The sequence below is a fragment of the Strigops habroptila genome, chromosome 8 (genome assembly GCF_004027225.2).
Source record: "Strigops habroptila isolate Jane chromosome 8, bStrHab1.2.pri, whole genome shotgun sequence".
NCBI classification, from domain to species: Eukaryota; Metazoa; Chordata; class Aves; order Psittaciformes; family Psittacidae; genus Strigops; species Strigops habroptila.
Genome location: NC_044284.2, coordinates 56514244 through 56537861, shown reverse-complemented (window position 1 = coordinate 56537861; position 23618 = coordinate 56514244). Strand labels below are relative to the sequence as shown.

Sequence of the window (23618 nt, the reverse complement as noted above, 5' to 3'; positions counted from 1 at the left end):
GTGCTGGGTTTTCAGCTGAATCAGTTCCTTGATCTGGTTTGCTACCTGCTTATTTGAATGCTGCAGTGGCTGCAAGGGAGGGGCGACAGCAAGTGACTGAGATGGGACAAGGAGAGTGGGACCTACCCTTGCTACAGGTGTGTGAGCAGATGCTGGAGAGAAGGGTTGGTGCAACTACAGCCTTGCTTGCAGCTCTGCAGTAATTTGCCTGTAATATTTGAAGGGACTTCACACAGAGCAGCAGGGAAATGAAGAATTTTGAAATATTTAGAAAAAGTGGTTGTCCAAACACTGTAACTGATGAGAGGCAGAGGAGGTGTTTGTATCTAAAACTAGATTTTAAATCATTTCTACTCTCCAGATTTCAAGATTGTAGTAAACCCATAAATCTAATAAACATAACTGTGCTGAGAAGCACAATAGCAGAACTTCTGCTGTTGGATGCAGGTTACTCATCGTTAGAACATGCAGGAAAGTGTTTTGAGGATGGATCTGTGTCCGTTGAACTGTCAGCTTTTCAAATGCTGACTTCCTTCCTGCCCTGCTCGTGTCACCTAATGTGTTTTTTCAGTCTCTTTATTCATAAGAGGGAAATGAAACTTCAGACAGTATAAAACTAACATTTAGTATGCCTTTTAAAGGTGTTATGGCTCATAAAACTGAGCATTTTACCAAAATCCTTTACAGCTGTTCTGCTTTCCTGTTAGAATTGGGAGTGTGTAGATTAGAAGCTCGTGGAAGATGAACAACTGGAAGACTCATGAGACCTAGTACAGTGTAGTGATGGAGGCATGGTGCATGGTGGGGGCACCTGGAAAGGAGGAGGGTACAATAAGGACAGGGGAGAAACTGACCCTGTCTGGAGAAGGACATAAAAAAGGGACCCAGTACAATACATACAAGTGCTCAGTTCGTGGCTGAGTACAATTTGCAATAATTCACTCCTGGATTTGCATTCTAGAGCTCTGAAGGGGAGGAGGTGATCTCTCCCTCTACCTTGAAGATGCAGGCAGCAAAAGCTGGACTGTTGCAGCATCTTAAGTACAGAGATCTCTGCTGTCTGTGACTGGTAAATGCCAGCTCGTCAGCCACTTGGATGTTTGAAATTGTAGCCTCAACTTGCTGTACTGGATTAGAGCCTCTGAGAAGGCTTGCTTGGCTTTTTTGCCTGTAGCGGGGCTTCATGTAAGGAACACTCTGAGCCTTCCAGTACAGCCAGTTGCCTTTGGATATGGCCTACTGTCCTAGTTGGGAGTTTTGCTAAAGGTCAAATACATGAGTAACATGTTTGATACAGGTACTGAAGCACTGATATGGTGAATTAGATTATGTGAACAAACCCAGCTTTGTACCTGGGTTCATTTTCAGCTGATTCAGCAAATGCAGCAGACAGATGGGATCCATTTTAAGATGCATTTAAATTGACTGTAAAGCTCTGTCCTGAAGATGTATATTTTATGCAACATTTAATGAGGCTGGTGAGTCACAGTCATGTGTCTGCATCAGGAAGTATCAGAGGCATTTACATGGATGGTTGGGATTTGTATGCAAATAACTTCACCCTTGAGAGTTTGTGGAGGAAGTTGATAGTTAAGGAAGATGTGGTTGCCACGGCATGAAGTAGAGAACTCTGCAAGGAGGAGTTAAGTGGAGTTTTCAGCGTGAAGACCAGACCTTAGAAGAGAAATTGCAAGACAGAGTAGCCAAGAAAGATTGGGAAAAGGGAATATCTCATCGGCATGAGACAGCAATGCAGAAAATGAAGTGCAGCTAGAGAGGCAGAAGAAACAGCACTTTCTCTGATTTGCTTAGCAGTTCTCTGCGCAGTGCTCTGCTGCTGCTTTTAGGCTCAGGACAAGTATGATGCCTTGATTTGGAGTGTTCTATTTTTGTATGCCAAGCGTGACTTTGCAGTGGTGTTTGATGTATAAAACAAGTAGTTTTTCAAGGTAAAAAGATCTCCTTGTCTGCCTTTCTTGCTGTCTTCAAACATATGGACGGTTCACTGTGCCTCCTTGCTTGTCATGTTAACAGCTGTAACAACCAGGAGTTTGGCTTAAGGCTTCTGTTGTTCAGTATGTCTCTAAAATTGATGTTAATGTGCCTCATCAGATTCAAAGGATACATATCTAGTTTAACATGAAACGGGGAGAGAGAGACATTCTTGGGTTTAAGGCTGTAGACTGAGAAAATGGATCAACTGTTGGAGTCTCAAGCATAATGCAGACCTTGTACAAAACTCTAGTGATTTAGTTTGATTAGAACTCTTTGAGCTCAGCACCATTTATGCTAAATGCTTTGAATTTTGTTCTGATTTATGGCTGTATGTGCTGTTGTAATACATACAATAACATATTTGGGGCTTTGAAAGAAAATGTGAACAGGAGTTTTACTGGCAGGTGTGCTGGGATGGTTAATGCCAGTGTTCGCATCTCATGCATTTGACTTTTGGGCTAACTCAGTTATAGCCATAACTGCAGATCTTTGGGAACTAAAGTACTTTTAGCTCAAATTGGTTCAACATGAGGGAGAGAAGAAAAGGGGCAGAACTGGGAAAAAGAAATGGCTTCTTGGCACTTAGGGGTGGATGGCTGTGGACCAGTTCTCTTCCATGTGGAGTCAGAAGTTACTCTCTCAGTCAGGGGCTACACCAAGAGTGAATTACATTTTTTTGGGTAAAGTGACAGGAGACAGAGGACACAGAACAGAAAGACCCAACGGGGATGCTGAGTCCAGGCCTTGCTAATATGGACCATCATGTCATAAATCCCTTTCATAAGTATCTAGCATCAGCTTAAAACTAGATCAAATGTTTATTCCTACTGGGGACAGAGGCTGCCCCAGTAATTCCCTTTCATGCATAGAAAGTTCTAATCAGATCTATTTATCAACAGTTTATATTTGTTTTCTCTTGTGCCACCATTGATTTTTATCTTAACTGAGGAGTACAGTTTTGATGTAACACCCAAGAATAGTAGTATTCTCCAATTTTTCCTTGGAAAATTGAAGACTTCCATAATGACAAAGCTTTTTACTAGTTTTGTTTTGTAAATAATAACATAGAAGTATTTATCTGTATTTTAATCGGCCAAGGAGCTTGAGGTGAAATCTAGTAATTTTTCCCTGAAGCAGTTGTTTCATCCTGTCCTGCTTGTCTGTCTTGCACAGTCTTACCTGTCAGTACTGTGCAGACCTACCACAGTACCTTTCTCTCTTGTGGCTGCGCTTTCTGAGCACTGTTGTGTCCCACCATACCAACTAGTCTATCACAGTGTGCTTATGGTTGTGTCAGTCAGGCTCCTTGTATTAGTAAACAGACATTATTTCTCCCTGACACCTAGTTTCTGAGCTAGGTTGTTGGATGCAGTTATTTTCCTTGTTTTACTGCCTGCCTTGACTGTCACTCTCAGAAACACTGGTATTACTTTTGTCCTGGATGTTCACTTCCCAGTCTTTGCCCTTTATCCATGAGTATACTCTCATTTAACTATGAGACTGTCTAATAAAGGGAAAGCAAGAGAAGTCACTGCTCTCCTTCAGCTGGTAGCAACTCCTTTAAAATTTATATCAGTGACTGTTAAAATTTATATCAGTGACCACATAACTGTTACTTAGGCTTTATGGCTCCTTGTGGTTTCTTTTTACAGCTCCTCTGCCCATGGATCATATTGAAAAGATGGCTGCAGAGTGTATGAAGGAGCTGAATGAAGATGAGGAAGAAGAAGCAGATGATGATGACTTAGAGAAAGATACAGACCTGTTGGTATGCAGAACTTTGTTAGCAAGAAGTTTTAGTATGTCTTTGTTGTGTTTGGGGCTTTGTTTTGATTTTTAATGGAACTACATTTAGCAAAAGAGTCTGTTAACTTTGTGGGGAGAAGTTAAAATACTGTAAAAGTGTTTCCCTAGATCTAGAGCTTTGCAGGATCTAGCCCTCTGTGCACAAAAGTAAGAGTTTCCTAACTAACATTCATATGCGAGAGGGTCCTAAAGAACTGGGGGAACAGCAGGAATCCCATTCCATGTGAGCTCATGGAATACCACCAGGGACATTCTCCTTAAAGTGATGTCTGTCACCATTTAGCTATTGCTTCGACTAGTGCTTGACCTGAGAGAACATCTCCCAGGAAAGTCTTTGTCATTCCAGTGAGTGAGCTAAGTTGGCAGGGTTTAGGGAAGGAGTGGTAAGCAGTGGGTTTGGCTGTTGTTGTTAATAGATGCTTTTTGGAGATTTCAAATTTGGGTTTGAATGATCTTTGTAAAAGTAATTCTCTGAACATCTGCAGCTTCAGATCTCTAAGTGCAAGTTAGTGTGGTGATCCTGGAGCTTTTAAGTGGTATCTGGCTTCCTGTTGTGCATACAAGTGGGACCAGTTTCATTTAAAAATAGAATAAAATAAAAAGACTGGAATGTAAGATGTTTAGAGTCACTGTTTGGGTTCAAAGTCCATCCAGAGATTTTGGGGCTTGAGACTCGATCTTATTCTGTCTTTTGAGGAAATAGAAAAATATGAGGAAAAGCCTTTTGTGGTCTTTTACTTTAGGCAGAATTGCAGGAAGTTCTGGAAGGTGAGGCAGGAAGCTGTGAGGATGAAACAATAGCAATGGAGCCATCCACTGCTGAACCAAAAAATGAGGAACCAGAACTGCAGCCACAGGTAGGAAAGAGCTTCATGTTCCTGACAGTTTTGCTGAATCACTGCTGTCATGCAGCTTATGCAAGGATCATAAACAAGGATCTAGAGGGGTCTTCTTGCTCTCCAAGGAAGGAGAAACTATGCTATTGGTGTCTTCTCTGTGGAAACCAATGCTGTATTGATACAGGTGAATCTTTTGCTTTGTTCAGAGGATATTTTTTAATGTTAGCGTAGAATTGAGGAGATAAATGGTTGGAATCAAGCATGTCTTGTCCCTCATACATATAAGTATGCAGACTGCAGCTCAGGCTTGCAGAGTTCCTGTCTTCCCCCTTAAAGTGTTGAGCAGCATACCAAAACTGTGAGACTTGTTAGAACTCAGCATCTTTGGCATCTTTGTGGAATTTTTCTCAGTAGGATGAGCTTTCTCTGCTTAGTTCATCAATCCTCATGCAGTCAAATCCTTTATTCAGTTACTGCCATGTTTCTGTTTATGGTACAGATTCCAGTGCCCTTGTGTGTTAGGCCTATTAATAAATGGGTCTGAGAGTGTTTCTATAGAGATAATGGCAATAATTGCATCAGTAGCCATCTGAAAAGGCCCTGTAGCTGTGAAGTGTTTGTGAGTAGCTACTCATAACTTTGCTTAGGCTGCTTTTGTCACTGAACTAACTCCAGGCTGTAGGAGGAGGAAAAAGAGCTCTCTTGTAGTAAAACCAGGTTGAAGAAGCCCAGAAATGGGAGTAAAGTAGCGTGTTTTAAAAATAAGAAAAGAAAAAGTCAAGATTTGTGCCAGAATAGTTCTTCACACCCTCTGTTGTGTGGTTTTTGAGAGACTTCACTGTTCTCCTCACCTACTCCCTAACCACATGGCTCCAATTACCCTGTGACTGTGAGTTTTCTAAATGTCTCCACCCATTCTTCTCTATTAGGCCTTTGAGAGAAAGCCCAGAGGTGGATCCAGGAGCCGTTAGTGTAGTACAAGTGCTCCTCTGTTTGAGAGACTGTTCTGTCCTTGTGCTCTTGGTTAACGGGAGTGTGCGTAGAAGAGGAGTGTTTGTTTTTGCAGTGCTGTGGGAAAACTCATATAGTTGGATGAAATAAGTTTTCTTGATTTGTTTTATTATTTTTTCTGAGACCACCTCACTTCCTGCTGTTACCAGTGAGCTGCAAGAGACAATAGAGAAGAGACTTGCTAACTATAGGACAGCAATTGCTAACGCAAAGGAGTCGGGTGAGAGTGCCAAAATACGCCGATACGAAAGAGGCCTTAAGGTGAGTTGGGTTCATCAGGTGTGTGAATGAGGGGGGGGCAAACTCTGTTCTCTCAAGTGTAGTTCAGAGTCTTTCCAGATGTGTGAATGTGTTGAAGGGGGAGAGAAATTCTGATATGCTGCCTTGAGTTACTTTAAAAACATTTCTTGTTACTTACTACCAATCTGATATAACAAATACACAGATAAAGTGTGACTTCAGATGCCTTCTGTACCTCAGCTTTGTTTCTGTTGAATGGGGCTAGTGGTAGCTGGAGGCAAGGTTTGTGGTAAATGCTGATGTTAAACCCACACATCTAGATCTGAATTTGACCTGTGATGGCTGTTCAGTGTTACTTTAAAGCAAAGTTTAGGAGCATTCCTAACACAAACACCTTAATACTAACCTTCCACTCAGTTCTGTGAGACAAAGGAAGGTGAAATGTTTCCCTGAGTGCATTGGCTGTGCTTCAAAATGAATAGAACAGGATTTTTCACTAAGGCAATTAAAAATTGAAGCAAGGATTGTTCTCTTCAGCATTGCATCTTCTCAGCCAGGTGGCGTGCTTGCAGTTAGTTGGTAGTGCTTGGTGATTACTGCTGTGCAGAGTGCCTTTATTACCCTCTTTGCTTTCATCTGGTCCCCTACATCACCTCACACAGCAGCCAGCTCTGTCTTGTTGAGCAAAGCTTTATAGCTCAGCACTGTCCACTGAGGGAAGAATGTAATGTCTCACTAGCTACCAGGGTACAAAGGGAACAACTGAAGTCAAACCCAGGGGAGGAAATGCACAAGAAAGAAGATGTCTATATGTATCCTCTACCTGCTAGCTCTGAAAGGAATGTGCGTGAAACTGCCTGACCTTTCAGAGAGCAAGATGGGCAAAGCAGCTTATTTCATCCAACAACGAAGCTTAGTGCACTGTTTGCCACTTCCTTTATTTTTCAAGGTAGGGAGTTGCTCTGTGTCTAAGCAGTGTAACTAAGGGTAATAGAGTAGATGTCACTTCACAACACACGGTTCCTTAATTAGCAAAATGACATGCCAACAAAAGGTGTCCTTAGTTCTTGCATCTGTGAAGTTTAATCTCAGTGTTTAATTCCATTTCCCATCAGTCTGTCCTCCCACATGTGGAGGAGAGAGGCCTGTGTGTGGGTTGCTGTACTGGTCTGAACCCCTATCTTGCGTGCTGTCACTCCCTGTATCTCTGCTTAATAGGTCAAACAATGTCATGGCTAGCCAAAAATAGCAGCAATTCTGGCACTGATGAGATTATTTTGTTGTCTTTCTGTGCTTCTATTTTGGTGTCTGTGGAAGATGAAAGAAGTAAAACTTTTGTTTTGGCTTAAAGTGCAGGATGGTCTTCATCTGAACCTTAAATTTAAAAGAAAACATAACAACAACATACTGAGGAAGGTTATGTTTGTGCTGGAGGAAGGGGTTTGAAAAAATGAGCAGCAGTTAACCCATGTTACATATGGTGAGAGCTGCTTGCCATAGGTCACCAGCTGAAGCTCCATTTCCTTTGTTAGTATTTAATGGCTTTTCTCATTGCATTAGGCAGGTATGCAGGCTCCTTCCTTCCCTGAATCCACATAGGCAGTGGCATTTCAGAGTAGTGTATTTTATTTTGAAGACACAAAATCCATCTGCAGTTAGTATAAATGGCTTCCTTGGTGACTCTCTGTGACAAAGCTGAGTGGGCCACATCAGTTATCCAATAATTCTGGGTATTGAGGTACTTGCAATTATGCAGTTTCGGTAACAAGTCCTTTGCATTGTGTTAATTGGACAGCTTTCATTAGTGCTGAAGTTGGCCTTGCAGGGAAATAGAGAGCTAAAGGGCAGCAGCCTGTAGTGGTGTGTGTAATAGATCTCATCAGGTGCCAGGGAACAAATTTGTGTTTTAATGATTTTATGCTAGTAACATGTTTGATAAAAATGCCTATTGACTTTGCTGTTCCATCTCTGCCAGACACTAGAAACCATGCTGGCTGCAGTAAAGAAAGGCAAAAAAATCAATGAGGAAGAAATGCCACCTCCTGTTGCAACAGGAAAGAGTTCTTCTCACTTATCCCAAGCTACGGGAGCGGAGCTAGAGAATGCAGGAGATTCAGTCAGTGACCTACCAGAGAATAAAGCTGAGTCTGCTGCAGAGGATGAGCAGAAGACCCCTCATGAGGCAGTGCAACATGTGGAATCAGAGTGTCTACAGGGTCATGATACTTCTAGTCCTACTGCGGAAACAGGTACCCTGATCTGAGGGGATAAGCAGTTGCAACACTATTTTAATGCTACATCTTTCTTGATGTTTGTAGCAAAGCACTATGTTGGAACTTCCCCGCTGGATGTTTCAGATGGAGTTGTCAGTGGAACACTGAATTTCTAGCAGTGGAATGAGTTATTATTCTAGAGCTTTTATATGCACTGTATCACTGTCTTTCACTTAACTTTTCCTGTGCCTCAGTTTCTCCTTCAGTATTGTCACATGTGGAATTCCAAGCTTTAAAGAGTTTTGAGATACTGACTAGAAGACTTCTTTTCAATTGGGAAAAGTGGGATTATGGTGTCTGGTAGGACTTCTGGAGGCTGGTGGAAAAAGGACTTATGTAAGATGGCTGTGTGGTTCAAAGCAAAGGAGGACAAATGCAGGTTTGAATAGATGGCCATAGCAATGGAGGCACATTTTGCAGGCTCTGTGTAAGTCTCACATGCTCTGTTTCATTCTTACAGATCTCCAGAAGAGCAGCACACGAGCAATACTACTTATGAGGCAGAAGGAGTATAAATTAGCTGCTCTGAAAGCCAAGCAGCAAGGGGACCTGGAGAAAGCAAAGGAATACATGAAGGCAGGCAAGGTATGCACACAAGAAATTGTGAATGCTAAACATACCCTGTGCTCTACCAACATGCATTGAGTGTCAGATATTTATTGTGGCAGCTAGCAAGACTTGGACATAGAATAAAGCCTCTGTTTTGTTTTTTCTGCATTAGAAATTTAATGTGGTCTTGGAAGCTTTGGATAGTGGGCAGCCAATAGACCTTAAGAATATGCCTCCATCTCCTCAGGGTAAGGCTAGACTTACAGAAACCCTTTTAGAAGTCTCTCTGTGTTGTAATGGAATGATTCTGTATTTGATTGCAAAACTGTAAGAAGAATTGAAGATCACTTAGGTCTGAGGTTTACTGCATATTCAAATTCTAATCAAAACCAAAGAAGGAAAATGAGTTGTTATTTATATTGAAGTTACTCTCTCTGAATTACAAGTTCAGGTAGGTAGTGATGTCTAATATTCCTGGGTTTAGAGCTTTATATAATAGATAGTGCTTGAAAGTGAAAGGGAAAGAAGAGTAATGGCACATCATTAAAGTTTACTGTGATACTTAATGGCGTTATGGGGTATCAACTGAAGTTCATAATGTTCAGATTAAGAGATTAACGAATAGATTGCAGTTCAGCAAAGTCTAATTTTTAAAGTAAGTTACCAATTTTAAAGATATTTCTATCTTTTTAGGAGAGGGTTTTTTAAACTAGGTCTAGTATTGACACCAACATTTAATATTTGGTCAGTTGAACTTAGTGTTTTAAAGCATTTACTTTAGTAAATTATTCTAAGAAATTAAGTGACATATTATTTCGTGAAATCATTCAATCCTTAAGTTATAAACTGATCATCAAGTGGCATTAGAGGGAAAATTCACTCATGACACAGTCTTGCATTAAAAAGTGCGAGATCTTTGCAGTGGATAGTTCTATAGTTTTCTGAAGTAACCACTGTTACACAATGACAGAAACTTGGGTGTCTGAATGGATGCTGTTACTTGCTTTCCTTTTTCAGCACATCTTTTGTTACTAGGATATTTTAGTCAGTTAGCAATCTTGTGCACTCCTTCCATCTGCCAAGATACCAAATTGTATTTTTGGGAGAGAATTCTTAGAATACTTGAAGTGGTTGTACTTTTTTTTCCTCTTTTTCCTCAAGCAGCCCTAACCTAAATTAAATCAGCATTTGAGATTTCCTATTATGAAGCATTTTCTCTGAATGATGGGAACTTTAGACTTATCTAGCTATGCAGATACTGTTCTGAAGCCAAAAAGCTTTCAGGAAGATGATGTGATCAAATTGATGGTTTTCAGAGTAACATGAGTTGACTTGCTGTATATGGAACAAGTGAGATTGCCTGCTTTCTTTGCTTTGCAGATCTCGAGAGCCTAGGAAATATACAAGGTGCATCCAAGCAAAAGGTACCGGCTCCAGTGGGAAGTTCCCAGGATCTTAAAACACCTGAACCTCACACCCGAGAAGCTTCAGGTAGGACTTTTGGATTTCTCTTGCAAGCCATAGAAATAGCACAAGTGAAAGGCACTTTAAGGTCTGCCCTATCCCACTGAACTGCAGCAGGATTGACTAAACCTAGCTAATGCTCCTGAGTATTGTTTGCTGCTGATCCCATCTCTGCTTCTGTTCTGGATCAGTAATGGAAGTAAAAGTTAATAAACTTTCTTTAGAATTGTATTCATAGTGAGACTTTTCAGTGATGATTTTGTCTCTGCAGAAGGTAAGGAAGAGGAGGAAAAAAGCAGCTCATATGTTTTGAAATCCAAATCACATGGCATTTCTTTGTCTGTCTTTTTTCAAGCTTCCCTGCAGCAGCCAAAAACAGTGCTGGAAGCATTGCAGCAGAGGCTTGAGAAGTACAAGTCAGCAGCAGCACAGGCTAAAGCAAGTGGGGATGACCGGAAAGGCAGGATGCACGAGAGGATAGCCAAGGTAAATGGAAGTGTGGCAAGATGCTTGCATCCAGCAAAGCAATTTAAGTTGGTTCTCTGCTTGCATCCAGCAAAGTCATTTGAGTTAGTTCTCTGCTTGCATCCAGCAAAGTCATTTGAGTTAGTTCTCTGCTTGCATCCAGCAAAGTCATTTGAGTTAGTTCTCTGCTTGCATCCAGCAAAGTCATTTGAGTTAGTTCTCTGCTTGCATCCAGCAAAGTCATTTGAGTTAGTTCTCTGCTTGCATCCAGCAAAGTCATTTGGGTTAGTTCTCTGCTTGCATCCAACAAAGTCATTTGGGTTAGTTCTCTTGCTGAAGACTTTTTCAAGGCTGAAATAATTTGTGTATTGTTCTTCTGTTTGCAAAGAGCTCCAGCAGGAAAGCTGTAAAGCATTCGGAGGGAAGAAGAAATAGAGACAATGCACATATTATAGTAAAATACTGTGTATTCTGCAATATTTATGCTAGCTAAGTTCAGATGATTGCTAGTTTATAGCCAACTCTATTTTATGTCTTTGTGTGCCTTTGATTACAGCAATACCAGGATGCCATAAGAGCCCATAAAGCAGGGAGAAAAGTGAATTTTTCTGAGCTACCTGTTCCTCCTGGTAAGTGTGAATATAAAATGTTCTAATACCATTTTCTGTGTATTTACTGGGCTCTGAAGGAGGTGTGCAGATACTGCCTCCTCATCCTGTGGAACAGCTCCTCCTATTTCTCAGTGAGTAGGCTGGCCTTGTTGTTTGATGGTATTGTGAAACTGGTTATTAATATGCTCCCAAATGTTCACACTGGTGAATATTCCTGGCTGTTGACTGCCTATTTGACAGTATCAGAACTTAAAACTGGTGCTGTTTGAAAAGTTAAACAGTTTAACCATGGGCAGGTGCTGAAAATGTTGCCTGTTTGTCCTTTGTGCCAGCCCTCCTAGAGAAAAGAGTGAATTTGGGATATTTTGGCTTTTTAGTTTACTGGAAGGAGATTTTTGACCCCATTCTATTGATTCCCACCAGGAACCTCAGAGCTCTATATCTAATTAATCATCTTCTTACAACCCCTGACAAGTCAGATCTGTAATTCAGCTCTCATGGCCAGTAAAAGTAGTATACAGAGATGAAGCAAATCATGCCTGTGCTCACACTGAGACACTGACATAGGCAGAAACTGAAGCTGCTTCTTGAGACTGTGCATCTTTTTTATCTTCTTCAGAACACACACAGTGCTGTATCTGTAGAAGGTTGGGCAAGGTCATCTATGAGTGTTCCACCTCTGATTTGCATGGTACTGTTTCTCCCCTAGGAAGCATCATTCCTTTTATCTTGTGCCTGATGTGTTCTTCTGAAAAGATACACTTAGCACTGCAAGGAGGTGCCTAGGCTTTTACTTTAGGAAAAGGACATGGACTTTGTGGCTTTTCTGTCTTTGTCAACTGTGGCAGTGGCAAGCACTGTAGTAGTAGTACAGTAGGCAGTGCCAGCTCTGTCAGGTCACATACTGCTGTGAAGGTTCCCTGCTTTGAAGCTGTTCCTGAAAAGCTGGAAGGTTGGACCAGATGATCTTTGAGGTCCCTTCCAGCCTGTAGTCTATGATTCTATGAAAAGCAGTTTGGTATGGTTCTATGAAAAGCAGTTTAGCACCCCTTGTTCTAGAAGGTGATCCATTTCTCAGTAAATCTCAGTGTCTGTAAGAGCGAGGCACTCCATATTTACACTTCTGAAAATATGGTTAACTCCTCGATTTCCTTACACATCAGCTGCATGTTTTTCAGCCATCATTTAGAGGCCATGTGCTTTAGGTTGAAGACAACCATCAGGCAGTCACTGTGACCAGCAATGAGATTATAATGAACTGGCAGTGCATTTCATTGCATCTGGATGATGGTAAGAACCAGCCGTGACCTCCTTAGACACAGAAATGCTGCTGAGTAATGGATCAAATTGGGGGCAGCAGCACAGGGTTCTGCCTGCCTATGCACCTCTAAATGTTCTGTTCCCACAGCAGCCATCTCTAGGTTTAGAAGCAGTTTAGTTACTATTTCTTGGCACCTCTAATGAGACTGGCAACAAGAATACTTGCTACGTATTAATAAGATAAATCTTATTAACAGACATATTATAGTAGCTGCTCTGGGTCTCTGTTGTTCAAAGCTGACACTGAAGTGGTAATGTGGAAGTGAGAGTTTATTTTCCATCATCAAGCCTTCCTCCCATCCTTAAAAGGATAATAAAATTACGAAATATATTGTTTTTCATATACTTTACATTAAACTACTGTGATTCTGCCTTACTTTGCAACATGTGCATTGGCATAGATTTTCAGCAGAGGCTTTTAGTGTGTTATCCAGATGTTAGTGATGTGTTGTTTTATTACTGTATGAGATAGCACTGATTTTCTGCTGGACTGTGTACCACTAAGGTGAGGCAGCAGTGAGAGGGGAAAAAGCTAGCAACAACTTGTACGATCCACTGTCATTTGTGCAAAGGAGACTAAATTCTTTGCTGGTTCTGGGAGCATCTCTTGTTACTAAAATCTTGAGGTTGTGAGGTTCCAGTTGCTCAACTTAGAAAACTGCTCTGTTACTGTATCATCCCTTTAAGCCTGGATATCTGTGAGAGGTCTGATCTCAAGCCCACCACTCAGACTTTATCTAGCAAGGCTTTGTGGCCTTGGCCTCAGCCTGGTTATACTGAGTTCTGAAATAAATTAGGTAGTAGATACTTGGATAGAAATAGTGTTACAAAAAGAAGAAATATGGAAGACAGAACATAGGTCTCATGCAGGTCTTTACTTCTGGATTCCTTTCCTCCACAGGATTTCCCCCTCTTCCTGGTATTGCAGCAACGGATGGTGACAGCTCGATAGCTGCTGTTCTGGAAAGTGCTGGCAAGCTGGCAAACATAGAGGAGAATGATGATGAGGAGGAGGTTGGTATTTCTTAGTAGGATGTGTAAAAGTTAAAATGCTGTCTCTTGTGATATGCAGAGATGAGGCCATTGGATTTCCAGTTAAGGAAGGGTACTGAGATGAAGTACATTTCCCAGAAGTCTGAGGAATACAGGATCTCAGTAGTAATTTCAGTTTGCATTATAGTGGAGGAGAGAGAGGAGATGTTATTAGTCAGTACCTACAGAGTCTGTGAGTCCGGAGTTTGGCTCTTTCATAACTGTCTTATATGTGGGTTTATTTTCAAAGGAAACACTTCAGATCCTGGTCACCCCTTTACATTGTTCTAAAGTACTTAAACCTGTATTTTCATCCTGCCTCCCAGTAGCTCCTCTGTTTGTGCTTTCCCAGGATTTCCAACACTTACTGCTCTTTGTCAGGCAGCACCAGCTTTCAGACTTTGATTTGATTTCTTTCTCTCTTTGGATTTGATTGCTGATTGATTGTGCTTTCAACTGGAGTAGCTTTTAATGGAGAGAATTCCTGGATTATGGGTTTTTTGTGTGCATCTCCTTTTTTTGGAATTAGTATCTCGTTGAACATTCCTTTTGTCCCTTCTGTAGTGGAGGTTTGACGCTTGCATAGGTCAACTACCTACTGGTGTGGCATGGCTCATAAACCTTCAGAAGTTAAAATTTGCTGTCTGGAACGTTATGCTTCCCTCGGAAGTCATATCAGAAGGCCAATACAGTGATAACCATGATTGTTGATGCTTGAGATGCTGTGCTCAACTCTGGAATAGATTTTTATGTATATAATATGAAATTCTCTTTGTTATGTTAGACTGAACCTCTGGCACAGGCCCCCGTTGCCAAGAAGCCTGCTCAGCTGCCTGGAAAGCCGACTCAAGTTGTTAAGCCAATTACAGTGCCATCTGCTGTAGCCGGGGAGGAGAGCTCTCCTGAGCATGTGAAACGAGCTTCGTCACCCTCCACCCTGCATAAGGCAGAGTCAATGGATCATCTCCCCCCAGCTGGTAAGGTGCAGGGATCATCATTCCCAGTGATCCATGTGCAAGTTGTTTGCACTAGTTTAGTTTAATACCTTGGTAAAGACTTCATTGTATTTTAGACAGGAGCCTGCGAATACATGGCAGAGATGTCCTGTGGCAGGAGCCTCAGTATATGTGTGTGCTGGAGGGCAGATCCAGACCAGCCATGCAGCTTTATTTCACAGAGGCAGCATGTGTTATTGTAAGGGTGATTGGCATTTTAATTAGTTTTGATGTAACAAATGTATCAATTCATAATGTTTAACTCAGCTTACAGTTGAACTCTACGTGTACTCTCATTAAAGCGGACAGCTTGCCACTGTGAATTATTCATTGATCTAATGCAGCTTTTACATCAAACAGTGGGTTTTACCTAGTGCTTTATCCGAGGATCTCAAACTACATAGGCAGTAGTTCATCGGTCTCTAGTCCTCCTGTTGCTAAGGTCACTGAACAGTCTGTACAAGATTAATTGTACAGATAGCCAAGGACAGCCACCTCCTCATGGCGTGATTTGGGCACACACCAGCGGTGTTCAGGCTCTCACTGATTCTGTTGTTTGCCTTGACTGTAATCCCATCCTCCTTCCATTCTGCCCTGGGTAGTTCCCTCAGGACAACGCAGAACTGCCTAGTTGGCTGATGCAGGGTCTTTTACAGACTGAAAAGCATTTCACTCTGACACCATGATTAGCTCAAGTCTTCTGTCTAGAAAAATTACATTACGTGTTTTATAAACACCACTAAAACTTAGTAGTTGTCCATTTTAGCTTCGAAAATCTATGATCCTCAGGAGTTTGGGGGTGTGGAATTTTAGCTGACATATTAATCTTTTGAGTGAATTGCCCTCGACTTATACTGTGAAGGAATTGATAATACCTGGTCTCTGGTATTATAATAATCTCTCCTGGATATTTCAAGTATTTTAAAAGAAGACCAATAGGTGCAACAGGCACCTGGACAGATTCATACTGACATGATTTTCACAACAAAATGTCAGTACTTCACTAATGTAGAGCTATATTTCACTAGCCAAAGTGCATTCTGTGATCCAGATGTTACCTCCTGCCCCCCCCACATTACAAAATGCAGCTTACAGCTGATAAATCAACTGTAACAAAACTGCCTTGTTGGAGTGCACAAGACATAGGGAGGTGTGGGAGTGGAGCAGTTGCACTTAAGGCCTCTACCAGGAAAGTCAAGGAGCCAAGATCAGTTGGATTAATGGCTTTGCTCAGTCCATTCTCCACATATTTTCTTTGGGATACCTGTGCTCTGTGTGTCGGGCTCACAGAGCACACTATGGGTTTTGTCTCAGTGGAATCTGGGCTAGCTACCTTGGCTAATTCATTTGGGTTTGGCTGATTGGGCAAATTGCTCACAGCAGCAGCACATTGGACTCTTTTGTGAGGATGGGATAAGTTGATTGTCATCTGCCAGCAGTGACCATAGTGTGAGAGTCATTGGTGTATATGTTTTCTGAGGCAGGCACCTCTTGCAAGTGCTGCTTAGCTTGTATAATCACAAGTAGAGTGCAGTGGTGAATACAATATGAGTATCTTTGAAAATGGCTCATGCTGTACCATTTTCTAAGTGAGATACAAGAAGGGGCAAGATGCACTCACCTGGTACAATGTAAAGCAATCTTTCCTGACTCGCACAGTTGTCTTTATGTTATGGGAAGGAAAGAGGAGACCCAAGAATTAATAAGAAACGAAGATGGCAAGAAGGCACAAATAAGAAGAGGTGATACGTTTGAATGTGCCTGCACATTGGTTCATCTGTGTCTCTTTCCTGACAGTTCAGGGTAGAGGGAAGAAATGAGTCCAGAAGATGCTCATATTTGCTGTCTTTCGGAAGTTAACATGTCAAGCTGAAAGTTTGAATTCAGCTTCTGCTTTGGATCTGCAAATAAGGGGCTGTAATCACTATTGTGACACTTGTGAAGCACTATGAGGTTTTGATGAAGGATACCATGATGGAAGGAAGTTTGTTTCTTTTTCTGATACTTGACATTGAAACTGGCCAAGAAATGATGAAGTGCAGTAAGGAAATGTCCTTATTTGATAGCTGTACTTTTGCTGACCTTATTGTGGGTATAAATGGAACGTGATAAGCCTGTTTCAGGGGCATGGCAGTGTCAGATGATTGAAGGTTTTTATTCAATTGTTTTTCAGTGAGGGAACAGCTGGAATTTCTAGAGAACAGAAAGAAGCAATACATAAAGGCAGCCATCAAGGCAAAGAAGGAAAATAACCTTGAACAGGCAAAGATGTATCTCAGGACAGCGAAGAGCTTTGATGTAAAGATTGAGCAAGCAAAATGTGGCAAACCTGTTGATATTTCCAAGGTTAGTAGGACTGTTAGTATCTTGCTTTGTTTCATATTCTTGGACATCTAAGTGCTTACTTCAAACAGTGAATGATTTAATAAGTATTTCTTGACACAAGTTAGTTTGCTCACGTGATAAATCTGGACACTGAGCTCTGAAATCCCCCTGTATTTTTGGTTTAGTTTTCATTTCATTTTGTTTCCTGTGCTGCTCCTCAAGTGTTCCAGATTTTGAAAACATTTAGTCTCCATGAACCATTTCCTCCTTGATTTACAATGACATACCTAAACCATGCAGCTTGGAAGTGTCTCCTGGGGTTAGGGTGTGAGTACAGCTCTTAGCTGTGTCCTGGCTCCATTTTGGGATGAGGATCAGGTGCATGTGATGGAGTGATGCCCTGGTTTCTCTTGGTGTTTGGCTAGATGGGAAACTAAACTGCACTGTGATAGCTCTCCTGACCTGAATAATCAGACTTGTAAGACATCTTGCAGGGTTTTATGACTTAAGCAGTTGTCAGGCAGTGGTGCAGGTATTGGTTGGGTTGGAATTGCCTTGAGAAGAAAAACAGCCCGTCTCCCTTCACTGACCTTTCCATACATTCTGGCTGCTTTTTGTCTACTTCATTTTTTTTCCCCTACAAGAGCTCTGAAATGTGGTGTTCTTACATTGCAGCTGCCATCACCCCCTACAGATGATGAGGGTGATTTTATCTTCATACACCATGAAGATGTCAGACTGTCTCAGAAAGCAGATGAAGTGTATGCACAGCTCATAAAACTGCTGAAGGACCAATATGAGGTGACCGATTTATCTTTTTTAGTAGTGCTTTGGGGGGCATTATCTGAACATCTCTCTGGGTTTTATTAATATTATCATCCTGTCATTGTTTCTGTGGGGTCTTTTGGTTTTCTTTTAAATTACATCTGATTTTGTGTGTCCTAAAGGGGAACATTTTCAGAGTTAGATTTTTCTACTCGTTGAAGTCAGAGGCTGTGCTTGGAGGCTTGGGACTATCAAATTGCCACTATTAACATGAGCACTCCAGTTTGAAAATAGTACCTGGATGTTTAAGACCAGCCCTTGGCTGAACCTTGTATTTGGAAATCAAATGATTAAAAAGTAATAGAGCAGAACAGCTCAAACAAATGCTGTGCTTAGCTTTGAGCTTGAAGGACTGGAGGGGGTGAGTGGATGGTTTTGGGTGTCATAGGAGAACTCTTGGCATTTCTGAAATTGGGTTGTCATTAACCTCAAAACTCTGCCAGTCACGAATCTGTGTGTAAAGATCACTGAGTACAACTGTGTTTGTTTGGGTTTCTTTCTGTTGACAGAGGTGTCTGCAGTATTCCAAGCAATTCATGCATCTGGGAAATGTAGCAGAAACGACTCGGTAAGACCCACTGTTAAATCATCCCACACTGTGGTCAGTTCAGGCTTGAGTCTGCCTGACCCCCCTAAAGGTGATGGGGGTTCATTGTGTGAAAGGGTCAGTAAGTGTGAGGCCTCCTGCATCTCCAAGCTGCAGCCAGACCTCTGGTGTGAGGCTTACTCTGTGGGCTGTATGTGGCAGAATGCTCTGTTTGATGTCCCAGTATGTGTGTAGCTTTTCCATTGTTTGCCTTTTCTACAGGTTTGAGAAAATGGCACAAGGTTGTAAAAAGGACATGGACATCCTGCAGCTTGCACGAGCACAAGGAATGGATCCTCCAAGCCATCACTTTGAGGAAAGAACCTTTAAAATGATAAGGTATGGAAAACCAAAGGGATTTCTCAGGCATGCTGGAATGAGTTTCCTGGTTTCTAGATCTTGTTTAGGGAATTGTGGGCTTCGGCAAACTTGGGTGGCACCTAGGGATAGGCTCAGCATTCCTGAAAGGGCACTCTTAGCAACTTTAAGTTGTTCTCTAACTTCTCTCCTGGGTTCTTTTGTTTTCAAAATATCTTCAGTTTCATCTCTTATTTTCTGTTACTTCAGATACTTGTCCTTCCTCTGTGTTTCTCCCTCAATCCTGTTGCCTTTGGGCTTTGTTCATGGCATTTTCCACTATACCTCAGAGATGCTTTTATCCTGGTTTGTGCTCTTTCCTTGCTCTTTTGTAATCTATGAAGATGATCTGTGTAGGAGTGCACTGTTGAAAGCAGTCTGACAAATTCCAGTGGTGTCCTGGTCTGGCAGTGGATCAGGTGGTGGTCAGTTATTGAGTCAAATATGCTTTTTTGTCTTTCTTTTTTCCCAGGATATTTTCTGAGCTCAACAGCACAGAAATGCACCTTCTTATTGTCAGGGGGATAAACCTACCAGCTCCACCAGGTGCGTGCTTGAAAGGGCATGTGGGCTTTTTCCTCTGAGTAGGTAAGGCAAGTAGTGGGGAAAGAGATTTTTCTACCTTGAAGACCACTTCAGGAGCCAAGACTTCTGTAGCCAGCACTCATTAAACCACAATAACCAGGTTTCAGGCTCGAGCCCCCAAAAACCTTTTAAACAGTATTTAAAAAAACAGACAAACAAAAACCCCAGAAGAATAAAGAGAATCTGGGATACGTCTGGACAGAGGGAGGAACTTTAGATTGTCCTGGGTTTGCTCATAACTGGGTCATAGTTTTAGTTTCATGTTTATCTCCTATTTCGTTAAGAGTCCCTGCCTTAACTCCACACCACCTTAATGTGTATTGCCCCGTCAGTAGACAAGAGTTGCTCCTGCCAACATTCCTGCTTTTAGTCCCTTGTTTCTGGGAGCTTGTAAACTACCTGTGCTAGTCTGTCTCAGGACTACCAGCAGCATTAAGAGAAGTAGGTGTTTTCCTTTGGACACCAGCTTTCTGTGGATTTTGATTTGTTAGATTTCATTTACTACTGAAACTCAGGTGCTCTTGAGAATCCTGCTCAGCATTACAGATGCAATGAAAGCACCTGTATGGGCTGTTTGGACTGGCTGTTGTTGTCTCATTCAGGTGTATCACCGAGAGATCTGGATCCCTTTGTGAAGTTTGAGTTTCAGTACCCGAGTGCGGTGAGTGTGTGTCCTGGCTCTGCTGTTCCTCAGTCTGACCCTTGCCATTGCTGTGTTAAATTGGGAGGGCTTCAGGGAGGAAGTGTGGGTTTGCTTCTAGATAGGGAGAACCCTTCCAGCCATCCTGCCTGAATTTAGTTTTAAACCAGGAGCTTTTTCTGAGGAACAGAACTGCTTAATGAGTTTCCTACAGAATTGAGCTTTGCTGCACCGTTCTCTTGATGTTCTCCACATTTTACACTTAGCAGTGTGGTGTCTGCTTCAGGCTTGCATGTTCTCTGGCTGGCTGACCACCAGCTTACTGCTAAACAGCATTCACAGTGCTAAGCTATACCCACCTTTTCCCCTGTGAAGATGCTAATCAGACTGTTCCCAGTGTCTGCAAAGTATGTTGAAGTTAATTTCTTCTAGGGGTGCAAACGCACTGGTGACTTCAAACACAAGGGCATGCAGAGTTGTCGCTAGCGGAGAGAGGCCAACTTAGATGAGATCTCCCTCTAAGTCCCTTTCCTTTAAGAAAACAAGCTTTTAAAGGCATTGCTTTTGGACATCTCTTATAATTACAGAGGTGGATTGCAAAGCTTAATCTTTGTCATCAAATAAATGCACGTGACTCCTGGTGATTTAATTAGCAAATATGTATCTGCATATCTGGAGCAAGGACTTAGGCTGTACAAGTTTCTTGACCTTACTAATTAATACTTATGTGCATGTGTATATGTGCATATATACATGTATGTATATAAAAATATCTATACACATATATATGGCTTCTTTCCTTGAAACTTCTCGGTGTCATCCTGTTCCCCTCACTTTTAGAAGCAGTCTCTGCTCTGAAAAATGCAGAAACCATTGAGCTGACATACAGAAACCATTGAGGGCTCTCTAATCTTACTCTCAGTAGAAGTCCTGAGTCTTCTGCTGCTTTCGCTGTAAGGCAAAACCAGTCTTTGCTCTTACAGGACTAATACTTAGCCCTGTGAGAATGCAGAGCCTAGATTTTTACTTCCTAATAAAATTTGCAGCAATTCCACTAAATTAAATCCATTTTCTTGTGAGAAATCAGTGATGATCAGATCAGGTCTGTGTTTAGGTTTGAGTTACCTGAGGCCTTAATGGAAGATTCCCCCCCATGAGGGTGGCTAAAAACCAGAATTGGTCTGTAGGAATAATTTTCCAAGGAATAAGTAAGAATCAGCATAGCTGCTTTTAATCTGTTTGTGTTAAAAAAAAGCAAGGTCTCTACTGCTTAACCAACAGTCAATCCACCACCTTTCTCCTTCATAGCTGGGATCAGCTTTGCAAAGTAGCTGCAGTAATTAGGTCACATTGTCCTTGTTCAGTCCCCAGAGATTCAGTTTGTTCTCTACTTTAGGTTAAAAGTTAATTCATTTTGGTGGCAGATTGATTGTCAGGCAAAATAATAGTAGGGCAATTCCCTGACTGATTTGTGATGAATTCCTTGTGTAGCTTATTATTCCAACTGATGCAGAAGGAACAGAATTACTGTGTCATGGAACGTGTGCAGTTTATCATGTAGTTTAACAGCCACAGTCAGTAACTCTGTGATGATTGGATTGAATTGAGTGTGACCATGTAGCTCATCTGTGGCTCTTACATTTAATGTAATGTTTTGGCTTATTCTTTATCTAACATTATACTTGTTACCACAACGAAACCCAAATACTTTAGTCTTGAATGTACCATGGCTGCTCTTATCATTCTCATAACCTCATGTTCCCTGTGTAGGTATAAAAAGCTGCTAATAAAAATGGTTATTACTCTGTATTTTGAAACAGTATCTGATAGTTTTATGTAATGTGTGTCTCTTTTTAATAGGAGCAACCTCAGAAGAGTAAAACACCTGTAATAAACAATAACAATTCTCCAGGTTAGTACTTCTTCTGGGACAGAGGGAGAAACATTGCACCTTGGGGGTCATGGGAGAGTACAGGCTGGTCCCATAGGGTGAACCAGGCCAGAGGGCCTTCTTTCTTATGAAAGACCTTGTTGTATGGTAAAGTCCAGGTGTGATGGCAATTTCTTCACCCTCATCCCAATATTGGTGGTAGTTACTGTGTAATAAACCAGTGAAATCATCTGGTTACCAGTCGCGCTCCAGCTGTTGCCATCAGCCCTGCTGGTAGATGGGCCAGATAAATAAATTTTCTTTATTAAGTAAGTGAAATCATTAATTTTAGTATCTCCGTGGATCAGATCTTTTTCAGTCAGAGTTTGCGTCCTGGGAGATTAGCAAAAATCATGGCAGAACTGGCAATCAGCTGCCACTTCTAAACCTGACAAAGCAGCGTTGCAGAAATAGATCTTATAGTTATTTTTTAAAGACAATGTGTCTTAAACCCAACTAAAATCCTTTCTTTGGACCTTTTGAAAAATACCCCTTTGTACCTAACCATTGATTACCTGTATTAGACCCATCATGTGTTTAGAATTAATCCTCTTGTACTCTGAGTTTGGTTTATTGCTCTATATTTTTTTTCCCAATTCTTGCAGTAAGCAGCCATCTAGTTTCAAAACAACTGAATTCAGTATCCAAATTGTGAATTTATCTCAAAATAGATACGTACAGATATATACATTTATATCTTTTGAGTTTGTATATATTTTCTGTTAAGAGTAGAAGTCCTGAAGCTCTGATACCAAGAGCTGTGTTCCAAGTCTTCCAATAACTTGATCTGCACTTGCTGAGCAGCCACTTAGCTGTAGTGTTTTGGGTTTCAAGACTGACAAGCAGAGACAAGTGTTCCTGTGTAGTTCAGCAGATAAATCTTTGAACATTAGTTTTACGATGTTGTGAGACATTCTGATAAACAGGTATCCTGTGGCATAGTTCTTGTTATGCTCTTTAATGAAGCTGGTGTTAAACCATTGTTAAATGCAGTATCAAAACACCCCTTCCCAGTCATTCCAACCTTCCTATGCTGTTTCCTTATTATTTTGTATCTTTTTCTTAGCCACAGACAATCTGTTTATTTTTGAAAGACCTTGATTTTCCAATTTTGGCTCTCCAGTAATTTGCTGTCACCTCATGATTTGGTTTTTCTGCAGTTTGGTTTCCATCCCTGTAAAGTGATGCCTTCTTGCTGACTGAAATAACCTCCTGAGGAGGAGGTTTATAGGGGTGTGAAGTGTTTCATAAGTGGACCAAACTGAGATAAACAGGAGTCTGAGTATGTGCATGTAACAGAGCATGGCACATGTTTTACTTTCGTTTCTCTGTGTCCTCTCTGCAGAATATAACCAGTTGTTTAAGTTGAACATCAACCGAAATCACCGAGGTTTCCGACGAGCAATTCGGTCCAAAGGAATTAAATTTGAAGTATTTCATAAAGGGTAAGTCCACAGTTTGCTGCCCCTCATTGCCTCTCTGGAAACAGTTGAGGAGATGGAAGTAGCTGAAACTGATGAAGCCCAATCTTTAAGCTAGCAGTGAAGTGTTGTCTGGTTCTCATGTCTGAGAACTCCTTTCAAAACGTGCCTGAGCTCTGTATCTTCCCCTGTGGGGGTGAAGAAAAGGCAGAAGTTCAATGAAGTTGATTCATGCTGTCAGATCAGTTGAGGGTTAGTGTGGCAAGGGGAATTGATGAGGCTGAGGACATAATGGTTCAGCTTCAGGTTGTTCTGATTCTTACCCAGTTTGGTTTGTCATCAGGACTAG

General features: G+C 41.4%; 1 protein-coding gene across 2 annotated transcripts in view; it reads left to right on the top strand.

Moving 5' to 3' along the window:
• CC2D1B (coiled-coil and C2 domain containing 1B) overlaps positions 1 to 23618 on the top strand; it is a 35012-nt gene that overhangs the window by 4532 nt on the left and 6862 nt on the right. For both annotated transcript variants that reach the window (XM_030496016.1, XM_030496017.1), the window contains 19 exons: positions 3648 to 3763; positions 4545 to 4658; positions 5775 to 5912; positions 7867 to 8140; positions 8625 to 8749; positions 8886 to 8961; positions 10094 to 10204; positions 10533 to 10663; positions 11199 to 11271; positions 13475 to 13587; positions 14390 to 14582; positions 16774 to 16946; positions 17601 to 17726; positions 18260 to 18318; positions 18559 to 18675; positions 19166 to 19239; positions 19881 to 19939; positions 21779 to 21830; positions 23194 to 23293. In XM_030496016.1, the coding sequence (XP_030351876.1) occupies positions 3648 to 3763; positions 4545 to 4658; positions 5775 to 5912; positions 7867 to 8140; positions 8625 to 8749; positions 8886 to 8961; positions 10094 to 10204; positions 10533 to 10663; positions 11199 to 11271; positions 13475 to 13587; positions 14390 to 14582; positions 16774 to 16946; positions 17601 to 17726; positions 18260 to 18318; positions 18559 to 18675; positions 19166 to 19239; positions 19881 to 19939; positions 21779 to 21830; positions 23194 to 23293 (2224 nt within the window). The remainder of the gene's footprint in view (positions 1 to 3647; positions 3764 to 4544; positions 4659 to 5774; positions 5913 to 7866; positions 8141 to 8624; positions 8750 to 8885; positions 8962 to 10093; positions 10205 to 10532; positions 10664 to 11198; positions 11272 to 13474; positions 13588 to 14389; positions 14583 to 16773; positions 16947 to 17600; positions 17727 to 18259; positions 18319 to 18558; positions 18676 to 19165; positions 19240 to 19880; positions 19940 to 21778; positions 21831 to 23193; positions 23294 to 23618) is intronic.